The 21,155-nt window shown below is 39.1% G+C and overlaps 1 protein-coding gene across 1 annotated transcript in view; it reads left to right on the top strand.

Annotated features, from left to right (window-relative positions):
- The window catches only part of RALGAPA1 (Ral GTPase activating protein catalytic subunit alpha 1), a 121,114-nt gene that overhangs the window by 71,560 nt on the left and 28,399 nt on the right, over positions 1-21,155 (top strand). Inside the window, exons 33-38 of the mRNA XM_075192955.1 lie at positions 2,013-2,865; positions 3,655-3,726; positions 7,549-7,672; positions 8,491-8,646; positions 17,266-17,424; positions 18,964-19,091. Of these exons, the coding sequence (XP_075049056.1) occupies positions 2,013-2,865; positions 3,655-3,726; positions 7,549-7,672; positions 8,491-8,646; positions 17,266-17,424; positions 18,964-19,091 (1,492 nt within the window). The remainder of the gene's footprint in view (positions 1-2,012; positions 2,866-3,654; positions 3,727-7,548; positions 7,673-8,490; positions 8,647-17,265; positions 17,425-18,963; positions 19,092-21,155) is intronic.

Raw genomic sequence — 21,155 nt, 5'->3', positions numbered from 1 at the left:
TGCAGTTAAATTCAGTTGCAATAATATCCCAGGTAATAGGGGCTTACATCTAGTAAGGGCTGGCTTGTAAGTCACTCCCAAATGAGCCTTAAATAGGCTTTGATGGAGAGCTGCTACGACAAAATAAGGCAATATTTTGAAACAAAACCAGAGAAGAAATAAGCCTACGCTCTGTGTTTGAAGCATATAGGTCAGTGTAGGACCAACAACTGTCCTTTTGTGTGCATATATGGGCATTTATATTGCCACGCAGCTGGTACAATATATAATGTGGGATATACTGAGCACGGGCTTAGATCAACACAGCCGGTACCATATATAATGTGGGATATACCAAGCATGGGCCTAGAGGCACACAGCTGGTACTATATATAATATGGGATATACCGAGCACGGGCTTAGATCCACACAGCTGGTACCATATATAATGTGGGAGATACCTAGCGCGGGCTTAGATCCGCACAGCTGGTACCATATATAATGTGGGATATACCGAGCGCGGGCTTAGATCAACACAGCCGGTACCATATATAATGTGGATTATACCAAGCACGGGCTTAGATCCACACAGCCGGTACCATATATAATATGGAATATACCGAGCGCGAGCTTAGATCCACACAGCTGGTACCATATATGATGTGGGATATACCGAGCACGGGCTTAGATCCACACATCTGGTACCATATATAATGTGGGATATACTAAGCGCAGACTTATTTCTTATCTGGTTTTGTTTAAAAACATTAAAAGCTTTACTTTCCCTTTAGATATTATTGGACAATACTATCCCTGGGATTGTAGAAATTTGCAAAAGGGCCAAAATCTTTTATACCGGTCACAGAAATGAGGTGACTGCCAATATTCCTAATTTCCAGTAGGGTATATATTATTCATATAATACACACATTTTCTTAATGAACATTGAGGGGATTACATCAGAACTCAATGATTATATGCTATCCGAACTCCGCTTTTTGTGTAGACTGTTTATAGGAGTTTATACATTTATTAACATCCCTTCTGTATTAGATTAATTCATTTTAAATCGTAGCACCTCAAATGTTCTTATATATGCAGCTAACCAAACGTGTGGGTCATCATATGTCATGAAGAAGGACAAGTAAATAAGTTTGTGTTTGTGTCTCTTACTGCCTTGGACTCAAATTTGTCCTTTCCTTTCTTAAAGTATACACATCCGAGACAAAAACTAACCATCTGCTGTTCTTCTGTATATGCTTAAAATGTAGTAAACGTACAGACAATTTGAAGGAGCTGCTGAAATGATGGGATGTTAAATAACATATACTGTGAGAGTCCTCATAGCATTACTCACACTCATCTGTTCTACTTGCATGTATTGCCTCATTTATTTGTTACTTGCTTCTGTATGCAGCGCTGCGGAATCTGGTGCCTTACAAATAAATAATAACTAAAAAATATTAATACTTACCCATGTAATATACCATATACTCTATATCCATTCTTGAATAGAGAGCAAGTGTTGGTGGACCAGACCATTAATGCAGTGAATCATGTAAGAAGGACAGCCATGGAATTCTGTCACATGAAAGATCAATCCTTTATTATAAATAATGCAGCTTCTTCCATTTACCAAGTGACAGCAGAGAATAAAATATCTGGTCAATAGCTATTTCACATGAAACGACTATATCCTACTTATCGTGAGTCACAATGAGGGGTCTCTGTCTGTCTGTCTGTGTCTGTCTGTGTGTGTATGTTAGGGAATTTAGACTGTAAGCTCCAATGGGGCAGGGACTGATGTGAATGAGTTCTCTGTACAGCGCTGCAGAATCTGTGGCGCTATATGAAATAAATTATGATGATGAAGGCTCTCTCTTGGCTTACTTTGTTGTAAGTTTACCTCTTCGTTAAAAAATTATATATCAAGGTTGCTTTAGATGTCAGTCCTAATAATTTTTTACACTTATGGAATTATTTGTATTGTCAGACCAATATTTTAAGTTTTCTTTTCTTCTTTTTTCCTCCAGTGAAAATACCCAAGCAGCAAGGCTTGATTCCAGTAGCAGCACGAACAGTTATCACACACCTAGTGAACCACTTAGGACATTATCCAATGAGTGGAGATCCTGCCATGCTGACCAGTCAGATCTGTGAGAATCATGACAATCCCTACAGCGAAAGTTCTGACCTCTCCCCACAATTGTTCCACAGCCCCAACCTTCAGTTTTTTGTTCTGAATAACACCACACTAGTGTCCTGCTTACAAATTCCGGCAGAGTCGAAACTTCCTCCTGGTGAGGACCTTTCTTCTGCCAGCTCAACCGTTCGTGTTATAATGAGGGACCTTTCAGGCAAGTACAGTTGGGAGTCTTCTATTCTTTATGGACCTACAGTAGAAATTTCTGGGCAAAAGTCTCAGTGGTCTTCCCTGCTACCTACCTTCTCTGCACCTTCTGTCGGTATACAAGAAGAACATCCAACATCCCAACGGGAATCTGAGGAATGTTCCTCGCTTTTGTCAAGGAGGAGAGGCAGGGAAGCTCTGCCTTTATGGGACAGTTTGTCAGATGAGGAAGATGCTCTTGACTGCCTTTTGCAGTACCTGGGAGCTACAGGCCCCGAGTGCCTTCAAAGAGCAGGAGTCCCTCTGAATGTTCCCTCCCCACCACCTGCTTGCTTTTCTGAGAAACTGGAGAATGAGGTCAGCAATGCTATTTTAAAACAGAGTGCGGAAGAGGAGGAGTTTGTGGACAAGCATAGTAGTAATCTGCACATGCGAGCAATGCCTCAAGAGGAACCCACCAACCAAAAACCTGAGTCAGCCTTCTACTATTCCCGGCTGCTACTCAGCATTCTGGGAATGAACTCCTGGGAGAAGAGGTAAAACATTTATACTGGATGTTGGGGTTTGCATCTCTCACTTTTAAGTAAGATTTTTCTTTTGTTTAAGCAATTTTTTTTGTCACTTTTGCAGTACTTATTTATACTACAAAAATGCAGTTTGGGAACTGTCAAAATACTAAAACATGCAGCCCAGTAGTGTTTTATGTGAAATGTTAACAATAAGTAATGGACCCATTACTATCAGGAGTCACCGAGGAGCCAAGCCAACCTATTTTATACAGGTCACAGAAATCAAAGGTGACGTCTAATATCTGTAATAATTTACAGTAGCGGGTGCATTATTTCTTAGAATACATACTTTTTTCTAATGAACACTGAAGTGCTACCGTCAGAACATGTAAACTGTTCTTAAGTTACAGTTTTATACATAGATTAACATCACTTATATATTTCTTATTTGGGATGTTGCTTTCCCTACTGTAAATTATATGGATATCATTAGATCCTATATCCAGATTTCTGTTCCCTAGCTGGGAGAGAGAATCTGGTAAATGAGAGTGCTATGAATCCTTCTCTATGATCTCCACTAACAAGTATTGTACTTAAAAAGCAGAAATATGTGACGTGAACAATGGCCAAGCATCCAATCAGGCACTTACTTTATGTTGGCTTACTGGACTGGTTCCAAATCTCTTACTCTGCATTTTATCTAGTGCTGTGTTTGAGTGATGCCTAACCTACAATTCTGTTCTCACAGCATTGCCACAAATGTAGTCAATTTCTAAAACCTCATCTTCATTGGTGTGTGTTTATTTTATTTTTTAGAAGAAATTTTCACCTTCTCAAGAAAAATGAGAAGTTGCTTCGGGAGCTGAGAAACTTAGATTCCAGGCAATGGTGAGAGTAATGGAACTTGCCGCGCTATTTGTTTGTTTCTGACGTAATAAAGTACTGTTACATTTAAACCCTTAAGTGAACATTGTATATACTTGACAAACAGTCATATTTATAAGGCAGAAAAGGATGCTGTCGCATTAGGTTAAGCTTGATTTATATAAGTTATTCCAGAACAGTGAAATGTCGTAGCTGTTAAAATAAAATAGAGGATATTTTTAAATAGATTACATTTTATTAAGTTACATGAACACAGAGCATCTGACTAAGTAGATCAAGATGGTAACAATAATACATTTGTCCATATGTTTTAAGCAATAATCTTGGCACCCTTGCACAGAGGGGTGTTTAGCTTGGCATTTGCACTGATTGGATAACTGTTAATTACAAGCATCTCTACTGAAAGAATGTGCCTCCTTAACTACAATGTGTTAAAATATGAGGCCTTGCCTTGGAGGTTTGGAAACACTAATTCTCTTATCATTGTTTTGCAAAATAAGCACAGAGACAGAACAGTGCGGCCGTACAGTATACATTCCATGAAGCACGGACGTTGTAAACATTTTAATTTCTTGCAAAACTTAAATTTTATTAAACCTGTAGCATAGAAATACAATCATGGCTGCCAGACTCCATTTTGTAAGCCAGACTGAATATTTAAACAATTCTACATCAACAGCATTGTCTGTATAATATTAGTTAATGAGAGCAGCCACCATAAAACATTAAAGATGAAGGAGAAAAGAAAGAAAAGTGCATGTACTAGAATGATGCTCTTCTCTGGCAAGTGTCTAAATCAGGGTTTCCCAAACCCAGTCCTCAGGACTCCCCAACAGTGCAGGTTTTCCATATCTCCTTGCTGAAGCACAGGTGTATTCATTACTGACTGACACATTGTAACAGATCCACAGGTGGTCCTAATTATGTCACATGTGATCCAGAAAACAAATATTGTTCTGTTCAGGATATATGACACTTTGATGTTTAATTCATTAGGTATTTAAAAATAAAATTATATTTCTTTATTAATAATTCGAAAAATGAAAATCAATTTTCCGCAAAATTAGGATAAAAGTGTATATGGTGTATTAAAAAGTACACTCTGGGAGCAGAAGAAAAGGATTGTTTATATAAAAAAAAAGTATATGATATAATAATTCCTCTTATTCAACTAATGTTCTTGTCAGATGTAACATTCATTTATTATCTTGATTATGCTTGTTTGTTGATATACTTCTAAATGAAGTTTTGAATGAGTACGTCTTTATAACATATTATTTGTACAATTTATGCAGGGTTTCATGGCAGGAAAAACGATTATACTTGATGTCCGTCGATTTGTTGTCCTTCTCTGATACAAATGTTCAGAAGGAATTCAAAAAGATACTAAGTTTTAATCCGTTATTGGTAATTTTTCTGTGTGTTATAACTGCAAAAACAGTAAATGCTTTCTGTTCAATCAGAAGCAGTTTAAATATTTTTATCGTTTGCACTTGTAAAGGAATTAAACATAGTTTACACTCGATGTTTTGAATATTGGTTTTACAAGTACAGTGCGGCCTCCAGTTTTTTAGGCTGAGCTATAGTTATATATAGCCGTGTATAGTTATATATTAGATGCTCATGCTTTGAATCGCATTATTGGGAAGCACGGAGGCTTAGTGGTTAGCACTTCTGCCTCACAGCACTAGGGTCATGAGTTCAATTCCCAACTATGACCTTATCTGTGAGGAGTTTGTATGTTCTCCCTGTGTTTGCGTGGGTTTCCTCCCGGTGCTCCGGTTTCCTCCCACACTCCAAAATCATACTGGTAGGTTAATTGGCTGCTATTAAAATTGACCCTAGTCTCTGTCTGTCTGTCTGTCTGTCTGTCTGTCTGTCTCTGTCTGTCTCTGTCTGTCTCTGTCTGTCTCTGTCTGTCTCTGTCTGTCTGTCTGTCTGTCTGTCTCTGTCTGTCTGTCTCTGTCTGTCTGTCTGTCTCTGTCTGTCTGTCTGTCTCTGTCTGTCTGTCTCTGTCTGTCTGTCTGTGTATGTGTATGTGTGTGTGTGTGTGTGTGTGTGTTAGGGAATATAGACTGTAAGCTCCAATGGGACAGGGACTGATGTGAATGAGTTCTCTGTACAGCGCTGCGGAATCAGTGGCGCTATATAAATAAATGATGATGATTGTGTTATTTTCTAGTGACAATATATTTGGATGTTGCTGGTTCATACCTTAATGATATGATGGTGCGTTATAGTTGCTGCCACATTTTGTAAGTAATGAAAATAAATGTCGAGCCGACACAGTTATCATGGTCAGATCTAATATGTGACCTAGTATTATAGCTGAAAGTGATGGTTTCTACATTATGCTCTCATAATTATACCACTGTCATTGGCTGTGCTATAGTACTTATTTATATATGGCTGTATTGAGATCTAACAATAAAGCAGTGAATGATCATCTGTGTGGCAAGCAAATATCAAACACTAGTGTTCTCTACACTAATTACTGCACGAAGATATTCATGAAGTGACAAGAAATCTAGTAGTCATATTTAGATGAAGGAGACTGCTCCCAGAGTGTAACGCCGACATGCGTTTTGTTGTGTAGCTTTAGCGAGGCAATAAAAGTCATATTTCCCAGTATTGAAAGTACTATTATAGTGCGCAAATGACTGCCAGAATACAGTGGTCTACTGTCACTCATGTAGCTAGTATTCCCCCCTCTAACGTCTGACCGTAGATATGTAGTAATGCACATAGAATTGCAGCCTAGAAGCACAAGATCTGTAATTGAAGCAAATACTTGCAGTGAGAGGAGGGAAAGTCATCTTCACACCCATCACTGCCAACTCCCCTTCAACCATTTTCAACAGACCAGTACAATAGTGGGATTCCTTCCCCTGTGATCTGTTTACATGTTATCACGCAACTTCCTTGCACTGCGGATGTTTGCTGGGGAGCTTGTAGGGATGAAAGCTGGCTCCTGATTGGGTATCTGTGGCCAATCAGGATATCAGGAGTGCGCTGGGATTTAAGTCAGTATGTCAGATCCCTTCTTACCTGGGGTTTTCGCTGGGAGATCCCTAGTGACTGTGTGTGATGGAGAGCTGCATCACACTAACAGTGGGAAACCCAGGGAAGAGGATGTACTAGTCTAGCGGAAGTGGGGTAGTCTAGTCCAGATTTAGAAATACCCTATAAATCCATCAAGTTCAAATGTTCACTAATTGTAAGTCACATTCTCCTTACTGTTGTACAACTAGCAGCCCTGCAAAACTCAATTAATTATAGAGTAAATATCCACAAGATAAGTCTTTACTGGCTCCAAAATGGCAATTTAATTCAGACCTAGATTAACACTCTTACACACTATTCTCTGTTAATCACTCCTTTACGTACTTTAAGGGAAAAACATCTCCACTGATATTCTCTAGTTATTTCTAATAATGAAAAATGATTTGGGGAAAGATCATTATACAATATAATATATACCTAGAAGTTAATTGAATCACCTGTTAGGTGCCTTTCTCTAGACTAAGTGAGACTAGTTTGAACGTTGGTTGTCAAGAGTTTTTGTACCTTGTATTCATTTGGTTGCTAGTATCTGTACCATTTGCATGACTACTCTTTTTGTCGTTTTTACACCATATATTGTAGATCTATTCCTTTGTGTTATAATTTATTCATTCAGTTAAATAACCCTCATGTTCTAATGCATTGTGAAACCAGTACTGCCCGAGGCCTATAGACAGCTTCACTTGATCCTGATAACAGCCACCAATTACTCCAGTTTGACTGGACATTGAGTCTAAGTTTTGTTTTGTTTATCTTTAACAGTCGTGAAACGCACAAAATAGCAGTCTTCTACATTGCCGACGGCCAGGAAGACAAACACTCAATACTCTCCAACACCGGCGGCAGTCAGGACTATGAGGACTTCGTGGCTGGGCTTGGATGGGAGGTAGTAACACTTCAGTCACCGGTTTAGATTGACATTTAGGGGCATATTCAATTAGCTTTTGGATTCGCGGTAACGCGCCGGGACGGCCGCGAAACGTAATACACGGTACCGCAATAACGTGGATTTTCGTTCGCAGCCCATAGGGTTGCGTACGAAAATCCGCGTTAATGCGGTACCGTAATACCCGCAAGAACGCGCACTTTTCGCGGTAACGCGCGTTACCGCGAATCCAAAAGCTAATTGAATGTGCCCCTTAGTTCTATTCTAGGTATGCACCGAAATGGGATGTCTGGCCCTGATTATTTGTTAGATGATTTTTACCCTAATTCTCTGTTCTTCTTGACAGTTGTGAGGTTTCCTTCCCTATCCCTCCCATCGATACTGCAGTATGGGACATCAATGTTCCATCAAGAATGCAGAAATGTGGCAGTGCAGACATCTGTCAGTTTGTGGATTCTGCCGTTTTATGGGGTTTGGAGGGTGGACATCCCCTCAACAAAAACAGTGGATTGTGTGTAGTCAACAGACTCTCCGCAAATAAATCATACGGCATTGCCAAAAGTGTCCACAAACATGCAAAAATGTATGAGGTTCGCATAAAAAAATAAAATCAATCTGGCCCTAATTCCCGTTGGTCTGTTCTGTACCCTGACCATCTATTCTCCACATGCTCCAGGCCACTGAGGACAAAGCCTATAATACCTAGTGTCATGCTCACAGAATCCAGCCTTTGCACAATAAACAATTATTGAATTCTTGGTTTAGTGGCGGGTGCAACAAATTGCCACCTCACTGCAATATATGTATCCTTTCTGCAGGTGAATCTGGCTAACCACTGTGGCTTCCTGGGAGGACTGCAGAGGAACAAGAGCACTGGGCTGAGCACACCTTATTTTGCCACCTCAATTATGGAAGTCATGTTTCATGTCTCCACAAGGATGCTTTCTGACTCGGATGACTGCTTAACAAAAAAGGTACGGATGCAATGATGCATTTCTAGTGGAATTATATGAACTGGCTGCAACATTTTCTCGTGTGCGGATTCCTCTCCAGCATCTGTTTCAGCTTATTACAAGTTATCTGGGTGAGATTAACCTGAAAGAATTGCTCATGCTTGGAACAATATTTCAACACATGCAGTTTGAATAACAACAGTAAAGGGATTTAAATAAGATAAACACAATAAAGAATTAACATGAAAGACGAGCAGTATAGTTGGAACAGTTGGACTTTTTCTGCTGTCAACATTCTGTATACTCTAGTACCCCAACTAAGTGCAGTATGCCAACTCTCAAAGTCCCAAGGGCGCAATTACTGGGGTACCAACTACCGTCAGGCCAGTTATCTGCCTAACTGCCACACATGTGCTTTTGGGACCCTCTGCAGTGTCCATGGTTAGCACTCAGTGCAGTGTGACTTCCCCAAAACAGTAAAAGACTTGAAGCCCCAGAATGCGTGTTTGTGAAGCACTATTCTGAGTCTCCAAAATTAAATTCTGCACAGAGGGGACAGAACTCTGGTTTTCCCTTCCTCTCTGAGCAGAAAGTGAAGTGATGGCACTTGGCAGAGAAAGAGGCAGCATTCGGCATTTCGGTAAGATAAGTGAGGGCAAGTTGGAAACGGTGTTCATATCTAGATACCTTGGGGGGGGGGGGGGAAGGGCTTCAAAATTTTGCGAATTATAGAATTATATCTCTGATTTTGCTCACTTATGTGGTATGGGTGAGATCGCCATAGAGAAAAACAGATTTCAAAGAATCTTATGTTTAAATGCACAATAATATAATCAGAAGAAGTTATGTCTCCTTACATAACACATTTATTTACTAGTCGCCTAAATTGCACCAACTTGTAAAATATTTTAAAATGTAGAAGTTAGTACATTATTAAATCTAAAAGAATAATCACGTAAATGTATTTATTTTTATAAATATAATAATTGATGGTTTATTTATATGCGGCTTACTTGCTGATTGGTATTTTATTACTGCTCTCCCTTAATTAAATGGCCTCCTGTGCTTGTGATTTGTATGAGACTCCCATCATACACATGTGGTGACAGTAGAGGAAATCACTGACCAGCTGGAATGAGAGTGTGGTTCGGTATATCTTTACCCTATTCTTTGCACCGTATACTGAACTATTTATCAGCCGTACAAGCAGAGCTGTCTGGAAATTTAGGAGCAAAACATTATGTACCACTTGTCTTTCTATTGCTGTTGTCTCTGCAGGATTAACTGTCCAGGAGTGTGGTTTTTAAATAACCATTAATTAAGTGCAGGTAATTGCAGTAACAATATATGTGGGACGTTTTGTGCAGAGCATTTTGTATCATATGGGAGTCGTGATGAGGTCTGTTTTTAGCTATGACTTGATGGAAGATGTAGTTTACACCTGCCTGCTGGTTCTCGGCCGTTCTCAGTGACATCCCTGCTACCTGTACATGTCCCTCCTATACATGAGAAAAATTGGGGAGTTTAAATATGTCCACCATGATCTCCTTCACTCCCTGTTAGGAGAGAGGCGCTTCTGGTATTAAACAAGTAGACAGCCACTAACAGCTAGACTAAAATGAAAAACGAGAAACTAACCTACAGCACTGGATAACGTATAGATATTAAATAAGTCTTTGAACTCCCTTTCCTATAGCGTATTACAGCTATTTTTTCTGTAAATTATCTAAAGAGGTGCTGCTACTTATAGATACAAAAAGATCAGAGTTTATTTAGTGAAGTACACCTTCAGCCGCTTCATTTATGTGGAGTTTCTAATATAATTCATTTCCTCAAAGTTTAAAAGGCAAAACTTTATTGTTAATTCATTAAAACATTTTTAGGTTAAAAACACTGCAAACTGTTAAATTTCTTGGTGTTGAGATACTGTGAAAATTAAAAACCCACTGAGTGTTAAGAATATTGCAATATTATAATGGTCTGTCTTGTATAGTTACGTGGTAAAGACTATGTGTCTGCTTTATTTCTTATATCAACTTAAGTCTAACGAATAAGTAATGAGTGTCTATGTTTTATATACTTGTGTAGATATTTGTAAATTGTGCTACAATGTGATGAAGGGAATTGAAACCCCTCTTTTGATTGATACGTTGTTGCAATAAATTATTAAGCATAGGTTGTTTTAGATTCATCATCATCAATTATTTATATAGCGCCACCAATTCCGCAGCGCTGTACAGAGAACTCGCTCACATCAGTCCCTGCCCCCTTGAAGCTTACAGTCTAAAGTCCATAACACACACACACACACACACACAGATAGAGAGAAAGAGACTAAGGTCAATTTAATAGCAGCCAATTAAGCTGCCAGTATGTTTTTGGATTGTGGGAGGAAACCGGAGCACCCGGAGGAAACCCATCCTCTGTGACAGCCAGGGAGATTAGATAGCAGTCTCTGTTAAATATATAATAATTTCATACACTGTGATTTGTCATAGTATCTGATGTTACAGAAATACCATCACGTTATGTTTTAATAATAAAAAATCAGTAGATTTAGTCCTCTTTGTCTGCATTAGAGATTAGAGAGTTCCGAACTTAATGTTACCTTATCTAGGAAAACCACTAGCGTAAACTCAGCTCCCAGCAATAGCAATCACCAGGTATAAGTAAGGATTCCATGCTCCTGTACTTGAACTGTAATTAAGAATACACCATTATGCTATCTAGTCTCTCGCAATTGTGATACCGCATTCTAAGGCTGTATCTGATTTTCTGAATCTCTTCCCATTTGAAGTACCTCTGATATTAAAGTATTGTGGACATGTACACTCAATGAGGACGTCAGCGTGTGTGTTGATGGAGCATGCGTTCTCAAGGCAACTATAAAGGAAAGCTATAGGCAGAAGTGCACAGTGTGGACTGTTTGATTCATACACAGTTACAGGACACTCTATGTCCCAGAAACAACGTCTCTGATTAGCAACCTATATCAGATTTCATCAGGACACAGTTTGAAACATGGAAGCAGAAGTAGCTATTTGTAGGGGTGTGTACTTTTACATCGACCTGCAGAAGAATATCAGGTTAACATTTAAAATTGTATTATCTGAAAATACCAATTTGGGCTTTTGTTAGTCCTTTCTATGCGGTTATCAAGCTCCAAAAAATATTTTTTTGTCCTGTCTTCTAAATTACCAAAATATGATTCAGTATTTTACATGCTGCAAACAGGAAGGCAATTGTATTTTCCCATTTTTAAACTGAACATTTCCTAAACTTAACTGTGTGGGTGGGGGTCTTTGTGAGCACACTCGTGTTGTTTTTGTCTTTCATATTTCAAGAGCATCTATTTATTTAATGTGATAATTGCTAGTGAATGACTGATCGGCCAGGAACAGTATGATGGTACGTGCTATCGCTGAGCTGTGATAATGAGCATAAAGTCTGCACCAGTTTGCCTGCATAAGTATTTGTTTTTTGAGGAGTGTAATAAATTCCACATTAGAGATAACAAGTTACGGCTTCTGATCCTGGGCTCTTGTTAGAGGTGTATATCTTCCCCTGGCTCTTCCGAGGTGTTGATCCTGCCAGTGGGAACATTAATGAGCGCAGGCTGGAAAGCTGAAGATGCAGGAAGTGGGAACCGCTTGACCCCAGCATGGAGTTTAATGCCTTTAATTAAATTAGAGCAGTGGGGAAGTATGATCTGGCCGAGCCTCGGGCTCTAGCTGTGTGTTACGGATCATCCAGGGTATTTGAAATACAAAGACACCTCTTTTCCATCATCATTACAATAAAGAAAAATGATTCAAAGAAAAAGCCATATGTTGGGTCCATTTTCTTATCAATACCTTAAACCTGTTGTAATGTTGCTGCCAATATGTTACATTTATTTATGTTAGCGCTTTGTCCTGCTGTATTCCTGCAAGTTAATATTGTAATTATAGTTTAGCCCTAGTTTCTGCCTGGTATAAAATGTAGCTTATTTTTGCTATTCTGTACTTATTTATGAAAGTTTCATGTACACTCCAAATGTTTTTCATTTACTTTTAGAACAGTCTTGATAACATACTTATGACCTCCGTAGTTTGGGGGGGGGGGGGGGGGTCACTGATCCCGCCAATACCTGCAGCCCCATCATGTAGGTGATTTCCAGCGACTTGTAAAGTGACAACATCAGTAGTTTGTAAGCAGCTAATAGATGGTTTTATGAGAGCATAAAGCCATTCTTATATTCAAAGGACATTGCCAAGGTACAGTCATGGTCAAAAGTTTTGAGTATGACACAAATATTATTTTTTACGAAGTCTGCTGCCTCCGTTTTTATGATGTCAATTTGAATATACTCCAGAATGCCATGAAGAGTGATCAGATGAATTGCAATTAATTTCAAAGTCCCTCTTTGCCACGACAATGAAGTTTATCCCAAAAACAACATTTCCACTGCCTCTCAGCCCTGCCACAAAAGGACCAGCTGGCATCAGGTCTGTGATTATCTCGTTAACAGAGGTGAGAGTGTTGACGAGGACAAGGCTGGAGATCACTCTGTCATGCTGATTGAGTTAGAATAACAGACTGGAAGCTTTAAAATCGTTGTTCTTCCTCTGTTAACCATGGTTGTCTGCAAGGAAATGTGCAGTCATCATTGCTTTGCACAAAAGGGGCTTCACAGGCAAGGATATTGCTGCTAATAAGATTGCACCTAAATCAACCATTTATCGGATCATCAAGAACTTCAAGGAGAGAGGTTGTGAAGAAGGCTTCAGGCCGCCCAAGAACGTCCAGCAAGCGCCAGGACTGTCTCCTAAAGTCGATTCAGCTGCAGGATCGGGGCATCACCAGTGGGGAGGTGTGAGTGCATCTACACGCACAGTGAGGTGAAGACTTTTGGAGGATGGCATGGTGTCAAGAAGGCCAGCAAAGAAGCCTCTTCTCTCCAGGAAAAACATCAGGGACAGACTAATATTCTGCAAAAGTCACAGGGTTTGACTGCTGAGGACTTGGGTAAAGTCATTTTCTCTGATGAATCCCCTTTCAGATTATTTGGGGAATCTGAAAAAATGCTTGTCCAGAGAAGGAAAGGTGAGCGCTACCATCAGTCCTCTGTCATGCCAACAGTATAGCATCCTGAGACCATTCATGTGTGAGGTTGCTTCTCAGCCAAGGGAGTGGGCTCACTCACAATTTTGCCTAAGAACACAGCCATGAATAAAGAATGGTACCAAAACATCCTCCAAGAGCAACTTCTCCCAACCATCCAAGAACAGTTTGGTGACGAACAATGCCTTTTCCAGCATGATGGAGCACCTTGCCATAAGGCAAAAGTGATAACTAACTGGTTCCTGGATCCAAAAAAAAATAAATCTAAATTTTGGGTCCATAACCAGGAAACTCCCCAGCCCTTAATCCCATTGAGAGCTTGTGGTCAATATTCAAGAGGCGGGTGGACAAACAAAAACCCACAAATTCTGACAAACTCCAAGCTTTGATTAGGCAAGAATGGGCGGCCATCAGTCAGCATGTGGCCCAGAAGTTGATAGACAGCATGCCAGGGCGAATTGCAGAGGTGTTCAAAAAGAAGAGTCAACACTGCAAATATTGACTCTTTGAATAAACTTAATTTAATTGTCAAAAAAAGCCTTTGACACTTATGAAATGCTTGTAATGTTACTTCAGTATACCACAGCAACATCTGACAAAAAGGTCTAAAAACACTGAAGCAGCAAACTGTGTGAAAACCAATACTTGTGTCATTCTCAAAACTTTTGGCCATAACTGTACACTCCATATGTACCAAAAAAGTGTAATCTTTTTCTTTCAGGAACATTTATAAAATAGCTCTTTTGTGTGTTTTGTAGTATTAAATATAGGCTGGGGTAGATCTAGATTTTTTTTTTATTGGGGGGGGATTTAAACCCCGCTCCTTTTTTTTAATTTTTAATTTTTTTATCAATGGCCTGCCTGTGGCCGCACACTATGGGTTGCAGGTTCTTCTCGACAGGCACAGTATGCTGCCTGGTTGCTGTGGTTGTGCTTAAAACCATCAGAGCTGCCGGGAAAGATTCTCTGTCTGCTGACACAGAACTGCAGCTCATAGTGTGCAGCCACCAGTGGATCCAGGAAGGAGGGGGGCGATCGGCGCAATCATTCACCCCTCGGCAGTACAAGCATACATTTTAAATTGCCAAGACGCGATCAGAGGGGGCGGGACCAACAGGGTCCAGGGGTAGGGCCAATTGGGACCGGCCAATTAGAATGAAGTGTTGCGTAACTATGCTGAATCACCGCCCCTTAAAAATAAAGCCTAGTTCAGCCCCTGGCAGCCGCAGGCAGAACGTCCCTACATAGATGAAGGTAAAACATTGTGCTGATCTTTGTACGTCCTTGGGAGCAATGGTGTGAAGCTGAAATGTAGCCACGTGGCAGCACATGGCACAGTGGTTAGTATTGCTACCTCACTGCATCAGATTATAAATTATAATTCCAACCAAGACCCTATCTGTGTGGACTTTATATGTTCTCATTTTGTTTGTGTGGATTTCCTCTAGGTGCTACAGATTCCTCCCCACAGTTCAAAAACATACTGATAGGTTAATTAGCTTTTGGCAGAAAGGACCCTAGCATGTGCATGCTATGTGTGTGTTAGGGAATTTATAATGCAAGCTCCAATGGAGCAGGGACTATTGCACGATTTGATTGGCGCTATATAAATAATTGATAATGTAATCTCCAATATATTATTTTGAAGGTATGGAAGTAGCTACATTAATATATTAAGTTTTAAAAAATGACAGAATAGAATATATACATGAAGGTTCTACATAATAGAAGATTTGTTTTCCTTTTAGTTTGGTACAGAAAAATACTCATTGCATTAGTGTATATTATATACTAAATTTGTAAGGCGCCACAGTGCGCTAATAAATGTGTCTGTATGTAAATATGTGTGTGTGTGTGTGTGTGTATATATATATATATATATATATATATATATATATATATAATCACCAATATCTATAGGCTTTCTCTATAGAATACTTGATGTATGCATTCTTATTTTGTTATACGTTGTCAAAGCACAGTCAAAAGAAGCCCCACTGAGAGTACATTTTCTTTTTAAATTAGCTCCTTGTCTTGTGACATGGTAAATTTCTCCCACAGCCTCTTCTGTCATGGTCCACTTAGCTAGTTATGGCGTCTAGGGAGCAGAAATCCATGAATGATAGTGCTGGCAGCCAAAGTTCTGTCTTAGATTAGAACGTTATTGGATCACAATTGCATTCAGTCTTGCCTGTAGGTTCCATTTACTTGACATCTCTCTTAGGTTCCGTTAATACAAGGCCTGACAGCACAAGATATATCACAGGAACCTAAATGAGAAGGTGGTTGCACAGAATATTGGAGATAATCTTTCAGAATTTCAAAGAAAAGAAATCTGATTGAAATTGTGTTACTATAGACATATGGCGATAAATGGAAAATAACACGAGTTAACCATTTTAATTATATATTTTAAAAAAACAACAAAAAAAACAAAAACACCTGAGCATTGTTCATGCACAGTTATATCAATGACATATATATTTGTGTGTGTGTGTATACATATATAAAGACATAGCATTCTCAGCACTCACCTAATACATTATTAATGCTATTCAGGCGGTACTCACTTTTAAAGCTATTGTCTGTATGTAATGATTTTCAAACATTGTTACTGTTTTAAACCATAAACACCAGTAAAAGTTATATTTAAGCTAATCTCCTCCCTTGCAGCAGTCTAGTTTCAGGGGACCCCCCAACCCTAACCCTAAAATAAATGTCACCCAGACTGTCTGTCAGATTCTATAATAAAAAAGGGGGAATGTTAAAGTTACGATTTCCAAACAATTCTTGTCAGATGAAATCTCCAGCTCACAAGTAGATAGGTTAGTGACCACCTTAATATTATTTTTCACCAAGAAGAGAGCTGAATGGTTAATAACAATGTACAATAATTTTATAAATTGGTAAATAAGAATTTTTGTTACTAAATTAGTGTGGAGTACAAATAAATGCAGTTACTACTCAACGGCGTGTCATGTTAATTGGCTGCTATCACATTGACCTTTGTCTCTCTCCTTGTGTGTGTGTGTGTGTGTGTGTGTGTTAGGGAATTTAGACTGTAAGCCCCAATGGGGCAGGGACTGATGTGAGTGTGCTGTCTGTACAGCGCTGCGGAATTACTGGCGCTATATAAATAGATGATGATGTCATGCGCTGTTATGTAGTGCTGTGTCATTCTATATGTTGCACACTGTTGTACTATACTGCTTTCAGAGGACCAGCTTCTCTGTGCCCCTTTATCTATCTCCAATCCTCTAGTTCCATTTTTATGGCAGGAATGTCTTATTTTCCAATCAGTCTGTCTCTGTCCCAGTGTGTGTATAATTAAGTTATAAAAGTTTTCTTATTGTGTTCAGCATGCACCATTTCTCACATTCACACATTATTGTCTGCCTGTTCTTGCAGGGCTTAATGCAGCAAAGTAGATTACATTTTCCCTGGCAAATTAAATTTCATAACAGTTGGCTTTCATTTTTATTCCCAATTATACTCATTCACAGTTTACGTGTCTTTCAATTTCCTTTCACTTTGAAGCTCCGCCACCTTGGCAATGATGAGGTACATATCGTGTGGTCCGAGCACAGCAGAGAGTATCGCAGAGGCATCATACCCACCGAGTTTGGAGATGTCCTACTTGTTATTTATCCCATGAAGAATCATATGTTCAGCATCCAGATTATGAAAAAACCAGAAGTAAGCTACAGTTTATTTCATGTGAATACATTCTGTAGTAATTACGTTTAGAAGAAAGCACCCTGCACCTATCAACAGAGTAGTATATACAGTATATTTAAATGTTGTATTTTCACCATGTGTGGTCCTAAAATTTGTACATAATTGTGGGACTCAAATTCTGTTGTGAACTTGATGTGCTGAGCAGAGCTGCAGTACCAGAGTTCAGCAGCTATTAGGCTAGGTACACACTGGAGGTTTTTCAGCCAATTATCTGGCCAATTAGCTGATAAATGACCGCTCAGCCACGTATCACGTTAGTGGGTATACTTACACGATGACAGAGAGTCGTTCCAAAGTGCTAACTGTTGTTTCGTTTCTTTGGTCATACTGTTTAATAATCTCGTTCCAATTACCTCCCGATCATGTAGTGTGTATGCGATCACAATCTCGATCTCCATAGAGTTTACAGAGTCATGGGGGTATATTTACTAAACTGGGGGTTTGAAAAAGTGGAGATGTTGCCTGTAGCAACCAATCAGATTCTAGCTTTCGCTTATTTAGTATATTCTACAAAATGACAGCTAGAATCCGATTGGTTGCTATAGGCAACATCTCCACTTTTTCAAACCCGCAGTTTAGTAAATCTATGGTCTTTTCAGGTGATGCCGGCAATGAACATGTCCTGGTGACTAAATGTAGTGAGGGCTGTAGATGGAATAACTCGTTCGTTCTGAGACTGAATGTTTTGTTTCTGAGTCACATTAGCTAATGAAATTCGTTATGACATGTAGATGGCTATAACAAGGCAGTTAATCAGTGTGACCGGAATGAATAAATTAATACTGTGCTGTCATTCTCTAAACAACTATAGGACCAGATGAAGAGCACAGATCTATAGGTAAATCGTGTGTATGCATGAATGGCCAAGTCAGTCGGACCTTCAGTCGTGGGTACAATCGTTGTAGATAACAAATTGGTCGGAAAATTCTCCAGTGTGTACCTAGCTTTAGCCAGTAGTATTTAATTGCTGGCCAGATCCATGAAAAGCTGTATAGTCAGGCTTGTCTGTGGACTGTCATGCTGACAGGACAGTTGTGTTGTCCTTTTAAGAAAATAAATCGGTGTGCAGAGATTACATTTTCATATGTGTTCAAGCATTTGGTGTGCCTTTGTTGTGCAAGGTAAAAAATAACTGTATGTTCCTCATATAATAATTGTTAGATAATTATTTTCTAACTGAAAGGCTCGATTTGTTTGAACCATTAGGGCAAGGCATCCGGTTACAGTGCTTTGCAGATATACTAGTATTGCATTTATTAGTTTATTTTAATATATATATATTTTTTTAGCACTCCGAATATGATACAGAACACACACAACCCATAGGTTTTATCAGACTGTGTTTATCACATATTTACCAATAAGATAGTTTCCTGACCTATGTATACATTCATTTTGGCGATGAGCCTCATTGATATCACATGGTTTTCTATGTCAAATAGTTTTGTATTGTTTTTGTCAATTATTTTAGTGTAACTTTGTTTCTACACTCCCCAGATCCCATTTTTTGGACCACTCTTCGATGGAGCTATTGTGAATGGTAAAATTCTTCCAGGCCTGGTCCGAGCAACGGCCATTAATGCTAGCCGGGCACTTAAATCTCTCATCCCACTGTACCAAAACTTGTATCCTTTCTGTATTTTACAACAGTAAATTTAAGGTTTCAGTTTTTGAGGTGCGCAAGTGTATACTACATAGTATATATAAGTGACTAATAAGCTTACATCTTGCTCTAAAATAGTTTACTATGTCTACAAGTGTCTGCAAGGTTGTAATAGATGGGCACTGGGAGATTACATTGGTTCTGTACCAATGTTGTACTACAGAAGCTGTACTTTTATTTTTCACATTCTTTCCCCTGTAATTGCATCACATTTTTAAACTCCCCTATAATCACAAGGAAATCTGACGGATTTTCCATTTTTAAGCATTTATAATTCCATGTTGTACTGAATCGAATAGCTCACATGAAACCTACTACTAAACTTCTGTTTGTTGTGATGTGCGGGGGAGAACTACTCTAGGACCTTAAGGCTCTATGGGTGCTTTGGGTTTTTGTCTATGATGTCACAATTCCACATTGGCTGAACAGAATGGTCTGAAGTCTTGGAAACTAGTTCCATGTATTGGACCATTTGCAGAAGCAAAGTCCAATTGTGACACTTGAAGGTGTTAAAGACAAGGACATCATATCAAATCTAGTCCCATCCATTTTGTCTCCAATTTACTGTACTGCTAACTTTATCTGGGCATATGCAAACTGCATCCCTTGTCCTTCATACAATATATTACCAGCGTTTGTAATAAATACTAATATTATTATCGTGGTCATTCCAGCCTCTATCGTGCCTGTGAATGTTGTATGGTTGCCCAGTCTCCTCCTCCTTTGCTCTTATTAGATCGAAGGAGCGCTTCCGTCCTACAGCGATTAGAGGAAAAGGCGCGCGGTGCTTTTCTTTCTGTAATCACTATGTAAGGAGCATAGGGACATATTCAGCTAAGCGCGATGTGCCCCTGGAACGGACCCGAAGGCACTCCGTGTTACTGCAGCATCGCAGATATCCATTTGCCCCTCCCACATAAAAAATGCGCAGCCGCAATGTTCATCTGCTAATTAAATGTGCCCCATAGTGTCTGACAACAGGACGATAGGAGGCAGAAATATTAACCGTACTCCCCCGTACCTACTCCCTTCTCACTTCTTACTGTGACTTTGGGAGCAGTGTATCCTTCCATGATGCAAATACATTAAAAATACAAGTGTCATGTTAGGCCAACATAGTTTACATACACATATACATATGAGCTGGGTACATTGGTCACCTGTTCACCTACTCCTGCTGGTAACACAGTATAAAAACATATTTTGGGGTGGGACTCCCTTTGTAAAGGAAGAATGTTTTTAATTTTTAAATGTCCAAATACCACTGACAAATGAAGTGAATAACATTGGTTATCTCGTCACAATGGCGCAATGGTGAACAGTCAGTTCTTGAAGTTGATGGGCAAGCATAAGGATCTGAGCGATTTTGAGAAGGGTCAAATTGTGATGGCTAGATGACTGGGTCCTTCATGGCAGCAGTATTACCTGATGGCAATGGCCTTTTATTAGCAGGAGAATGTGCCCTGTTACACTGCAATAGTTGTTCAGTACTGGTTTGAGGAACATGACAAAGAGTTCAAGGTATTGACTTGGCCTCCAAATTCCCTAGATCCCTATCCGATCGGACATGGAAAAACAAGTCCGAGCCGTGGAGGCCCCACCCCCATGTGTTTTGGCGGATATATATATATATATATATATATATATATATATATATATATATATATATATATATATATATATATATAAGTATTTGTATATAACTACTGATTTATAATTAGCAAGTTACTCATATTCAGTGTTTTTTTACTGACATAACATGTTTCCCCCTTACTGCAAGTGTTCAGTACAACAAAGCCATTTATCTTTTGGTAATGAAAAGATTGCAAAATACTTTTCTCTCAGAATATAAGGTTGGGTATATTTTTTCCTTTCCTCAGGTGAACTTAATTTTGTAAACTGCATTTTTTGCCCTTGTTTTCCCTTTAGTTTTTTTTCTTATTTTTTTTTTGTCACTTGAAGATTTTGTTTGTTCACACTAATGTGCACCTTAGACACAGTTTAGTGATGCATTTTTAATGAGCTT

Source organism: Mixophyes fleayi, chromosome 12 (assembly GCF_038048845.1).
Source record: "Mixophyes fleayi isolate aMixFle1 chromosome 12, aMixFle1.hap1, whole genome shotgun sequence".
Taxonomy (NCBI): Eukaryota; Metazoa; Chordata; class Amphibia; order Anura; family Limnodynastidae; genus Mixophyes; species Mixophyes fleayi.
The sequence above is the reverse complement of the archived record's forward strand: the minus strand, read 5'-3'. Positions and strand labels throughout refer to the sequence as shown.